The sequence below is a fragment of the Monopterus albus genome, unplaced genomic scaffold (assembly GCF_001952655.1).
Source record: "Monopterus albus unplaced genomic scaffold, M_albus_1.0 scaffold24.1, whole genome shotgun sequence".
NCBI lineage: Eukaryota > Metazoa > Chordata > Actinopteri > Synbranchiformes > Synbranchidae > Monopterus > Monopterus albus.
Genome location: NW_018127904.1, coordinates 2500798 through 2506291, shown reverse-complemented (window position 1 = coordinate 2506291; position 5494 = coordinate 2500798). Strand labels below are relative to the sequence as shown.

The 5494-nt window shown below is 37.9% G+C and overlaps 1 protein-coding gene across 5 annotated transcripts in view; it reads left to right on the top strand.

The window, feature by feature from the left end:
• Nucleotides 1-5494, top strand: part of stxbp5l (syntaxin binding protein 5L) — a 115968-nt gene that overhangs the window by 77008 nt on the left and 33466 nt on the right. For all 5 annotated transcript variants that reach the window (XM_020594670.1, XM_020594668.1, XM_020594667.1 and 2 more), the window contains exons 9-13: nt 1934-2009; nt 2510-2664; nt 3431-3503; nt 4439-4586; nt 5351-5418. In XM_020594670.1, the coding sequence (XP_020450326.1) occupies nt 1934-2009; nt 2510-2664; nt 3431-3503; nt 4439-4586; nt 5351-5418 (520 nt within the window). The remainder of the gene's footprint in view (nt 1-1933; nt 2010-2509; nt 2665-3430; nt 3504-4438; nt 4587-5350; nt 5419-5494) is intronic.

Genomic DNA, 5494 nt, shown 5'->3' with positions numbered 1-5494 from the left:
GAGATCTGTGTGGAGGAGTGGGCCAAAATCCCTGTTGCAGTGTGTGCAAACCTGGTCAAGAACTACAGGAAACGTTTGACCTCTGTAATTGCAAACAAAGGTTTCTGTACCAAATATTAACACTGATTTTCTCAGGTGTTCAAATACTTATGTTCAGCAGTGCAAGACAAATAAATTCTTTAAAAATCATACAATGTGATTTCCTGTTTTTTTTTTTTTTTATTCTGTCTCTCAGAGTGGGAATGCACCTACAATGTGAATTTCAGACCCCTCCATGATTTCTAAGTGGGAGAACCTGCAAAATCGCAGGGTGTTCAAATACTTCTGTTCCTCACTGTATCTATACTGCTTATCCTGAAGAGGGTCACAGGGGCTGGAGCCAATCCCAAATGACAATGGGCAAAATGCAGGATGCACCCTGGACAGGTCACCATTCTATCACATTTAGAGACTAACAACCACACACACTCACTCCTACGGGCAATTCAGAGTCACCAAACAAACTAAGCTGCATGTCTTTGGACTGTGGGAGGAAGCTGGAGTACCCGGAGAGAACCCGTGCAGGCACCGGGAGAATGATCAAACTCTACACAGAAAGGCCCCAGGTTGGCCGGTGGTAATGGGTAAGAGGCAAGTGGCACTTAAGTTTCATTTGTCCCACCCAGATTTAATCCTGCCAGTCTGGGGATTGAACCGACAACCTTCTGGTCACAAGCTTGCTTCTCTGAAACTGTTCTTCATCAATATTTAACCAAAACCATGATCCTTTCCCAATCTCAACCAAGTGTTTTATTGTACTTCACCTAACTACATGTGGGAGGCAGAAAACAAACCAGCATCATATTCTTTTGCTTTGTACACCCACCATCCACCCTGACCACTTCTGTGTGACTTTCAAAAACATACTTGGCAAAGACACATGCAGTAAATTTACTGTATATACTTATTTTATTTGCATTAATCACAGAGACTATTTGGCTGCTTTTATAAAAAAAAAAAGTTAAATGTTTCAAACACATCCACTTCCTGCTGCTGAGAAGTAAGCTGAAAATCTTGCACCTATGTGCTGTAGATGATAAATGCAGCAAGGACACTTTATATACTGTTAGTAAGCTCATCAAAGTCATGGTTTTCATTTGTTCATTTATTTAGTTAGATGATTGAGAATGAGCACTACAGGATATTTGAAATTGCTGTAATACCTTTTGTCAAAGCAAGAGCAGTAGAAGTCTCAGTTACAAACTCTGCTTCTTTCATGCTTTTTACTTCAATTGTTCAGAAAGCGTTGGGCTTTTGTTCAGAGAACTGCTCATGAGATAAAAGTTCCGATGCCTTTCAGAGACTTCTTCTTTATATCAAAAGCAAAATCATTTCTTTATGTGAGAAAAAAACAGCTCTCTTTAATGCGTCGATGCTGATGTGATCTACTGTTCACTAAGAAGAACTTGCAGTACACAGTAATGAGAAAGTGAAGTAGGAATGGGAAGTAGAGTTGCTGTGCTGGAATTATGTCATGATCAGTTTTATAATGATGCATATTAGTCACCATTAGTATTGGCGTACAGCTGTGGAGGGAGGGCTGTGAGCATGGAGTGGTGCATTAGTCCATCGAATGAAACTGCAACAGAGGTAGTTAGAATAGCTTCAAATGGGGAAAAAAGATTGAGAGGACACACAAGAATAGTGATATACTAATACACATATAGTTTTTTATTTGTTGGTTTTGATCATGTGACACCGACACTTTGCTTTTTCTACCCTTGTACTTCTGAATTGTACAATTAAATCAAGCTATCACCCAGAAGAAACACCAACTCTAGTCTAATGCTACACAAAGACTTCAGGATATTTGCAGTAAACTTTAATATTGTTTTTAAATATTAAAATTGTATTTTTTTTTTTTTTTTTTTTTTTTTTTTTTGCGCTCATTCAGGAAAGATACAGAAAGATGGGAGGAAGGAGTCGTGTAAACCCATACTCAAAGTGGAGTATAAGACCTCGAGGAACAGGTGTGTGCTTCTTTAACAAATATTTACATTCATTATGGTTTTATTTACTCTTAACTTTCCTGATTGAACCAAATTATAAATTGAATACAATCACAGTCCAGAGGTTGTTTCATTATAAAAATTAACATTAAATTTGCTTATGGGACCCCACTAGCTGATAAGCATAGGCCACCTACAGAAACAAAAAGCTGTTATGTTTGCAGCAAAACATTATTTATGATTATAGCCTCTGAAAATGTGCTCATGGGGTGAGTGAAATTATACACTATACAGTAAGCTTTTAACCTCTGGCATGTGCATGGAAATGGCACACCATTCCCCAGCTTTCTTTTGGTTAGGATAGGATAATGAAATGTCTATGAAGTTGTATTTAATGTAGCTTCAGTTCACCGTGCTGTGATTTGTTCCTTTGCTCCTTCTTTGGCTCATCAGTTTCAACTACTAACAGTGACACAGACCAAATAAAGCCATCCTAAATCCCTGTTCTCCCTCCACAACAGCGAGCCTTTTGTTATCTTCTCTGGAGGTCTTTCATATGACAAGGCAGGACGGCGGCCAACGTTAACCATCATGCACGGCAAGGCGATCACTGTGCTTGAGATGGACTATCCCATTGTAGAGTTCATGGCACTCTGCGAGACTCCTTACAACAATGGTAAGTGCAGAATAAACACAAGTCAAAATGGGAGTCACAGATCATTCACTTCAGGGGTTTCTGTGGTTTTAAAGCCACACAGAGAGATTTGATTTTATTAGTTCTGGTTTTGAAAGATCTGCCTGAGTTGTTTATGGTGCTCAAAGCTTATATATACAGTATATAAGTTTGGGATCACCCTAGTCTGTGCATTTCATATCATATCAAATCTTCTGGTTACATCCAAGTCACAAATCTTCTGTTTACTTAAAACTCACACACGTTAACTCTCGTTGTTGTATGAGAACACTTTTATAAGACATGGTCAAAGTCCTCAAAGACACCTTTGTCCTTCCAGTAGATAAAAAATATTCTGGCCACTGCACAGAAAAGAGAATTTAATTTGCTGTTGCGCAGCATGTGGAATGTGTTACACTGCTGCAGGATTGAGGATTCTGGAAATGTCTTCAAAACAACAACAAGTGTTGTCAAACAGCCTGAGTTATTCAAAATGTGGCTTCTTTTCTTTTTGGTCATGCCAGGAAAATTTTGTAAAAGTGATTTTTAATCTCAGTAAATTTATGTTACAATATATTTATGACCAAGATTTAACACTACAAAGCGGTCAAATGTAAATGTGATTTTTGACATTAGAATGGGAATGAGTGGCATAAATAGAGCTGTAGGTAAATGAAATATCCTAAAAACACATTTTAAATTTGTGGTTGTAAATCATGTAAATATGAATTAAGCATTATCATCTTCAGTTTGACGTTGTATCTTACAGAAATCCAGGAGCCTTACGCAGTGGTGGTGCTTTTGGAGAAGGACTTAATCGTGGTAGATCTGACACAGAGCAAGTATGTGTTTCAACATACTGTACTGTATATAAACACACCTTGCAGCAACTCAGCTGCATGTGACTGAGAGAGTTTCATCTTCTCCTGTCAACTTTTATATCACCTGGTTTCACCTCAAGGGAAGACAAAGCATATACTGTCCCATTCTTCCATAAGCTAAATCATAGTCATTGACAAAATGAAATGGTTTAAGAACTATAGCATCACTCAAATGTAGAGTTCAGGGAGAGGAAACAGTGAGATGCTCTGTCCTTTAAATGTAGACGTGTCACTTTGTAGTTTTGATAGTTTTAACGCCTAAGGTTAGAGAATACATTTGAATCGCAGCAAAACACTTTGGCCTAAATTAGGTTACATAGTTAATTAGGTTACCTAATTAGAGCTGTTAGACATAAATATGTCCTGATAAGGCTTGATGTGGTTTTAGCATGCCCTGATTGTCTTTGTCGACATTGTCAGCTCATTGATCAGCTGCTAATTGTGCTTAAATTGATCATTCTAAATTAGCCAGTGGCATGTACCTAGAGGATGTATATTTGAGAGGTGATACTCAGTGTAGAGCCTCACACTAATATTCATAAAGTTTACTGGTCAGATTTTACAGCAATGCTGTAATTCAGACACATGGAAGCACTCTTTGTACCTCACCGGGTAAAGAGGGGATTTTTTTACATTGTTAAAGCTTTTAGTAATGTCTGTCCCTGCAACCCTTAGGGATAAGGGGGTGTCGCTAAAGGATGGGTGGATGATCCTGTAACTGTTTGATGAATTTTACACCAAGATGTGTTAAAATCAAGGCAGATAAATGGCATGCAATCGCCAACAGTTCATAAACACACATTTAATTATCTTCTTGTTGTTACAGTATTTCATGAGGATTCTGTCACAGTGGCAGTAAGTTATACTATAGCAGATTATATGCATGTATCTTGCAGCTTCCCTGTCTTTGAGAACCCTTACCCGATGGACATCCATGAGTCTCCAGTTACCTGCACAGCCTATTTTGTAGACTGTCCGCCTGATATAATCCCCGTGCTCTACTCCATAGGAGCTAAACACAAGAAGACTGGCTACAGCCAAAAGGTAGGGAAGGGGAAATACTGTAAAAGGGAGTAATACCACTCTATAATGTTCAGTTTACATTCTGTAGTTTGTCAGGTTCTGTCCTGATTGATAATCCTCTTAAAGGTGCATATTGTTGTTTCCTTTGTATTATTTACATTAAGGGAACCGAACCCTGTTAACACTCATATTGTGGGGACTCTGCCACAATCACTGAATTTTAGGGTGGCCACATGGTTTAAAGTTAGGTTAGGGTTAGGCAAGTAGTGGTTATGGTTATGGTTAGGATAAGTCTACAGGAAATCAAGATCAAATATTTTTATTGTTAATCCACTATATGTGCAAATTCAAAATACCATTTCTCTCTAGTATTGAATGCCATACCATTTAGGAAACTAAAATAGAATAAAAAATAAATTAAAAATAGACTAAAAAGAAAACTGAGTCAAAGTGATTAGGATTAAACTAAACACTACAACCTAATAGGCTATGACTCAAACCATGTACAATCAGTGACAGTAGAGCAAATAATAACAAGAAGATTGTCAGAAAATTGTAAGATTGAGATGCACATGGACAGTAGTGCAAATAACCAACAGCAGCAGAGGTAGTCTTTTTATGTTCTGTGGTGGGTCACAGTCCAGGGGCAGTCCAATATACAGTAATTACTATGAGTTCAGGAATAAAGTAAATCTTGCCAACAGGATCCCATGGGAGAAAAAAAACTAAAGATGCTGTGATTGGGTTTTCAAAAATAACCAACATCCTGTCTGTAAATGTGTCAGGAGTGGCCAATCAGTGGAGGAACTTGGACGATAGGTTCCCACACCTACCCAGAGATTATCATCACAGGGTAAGTCAGAGATATTGACAGAGATATTACAAAGGTACAGGAACACCTTATATATATATATATATATACAGTATAT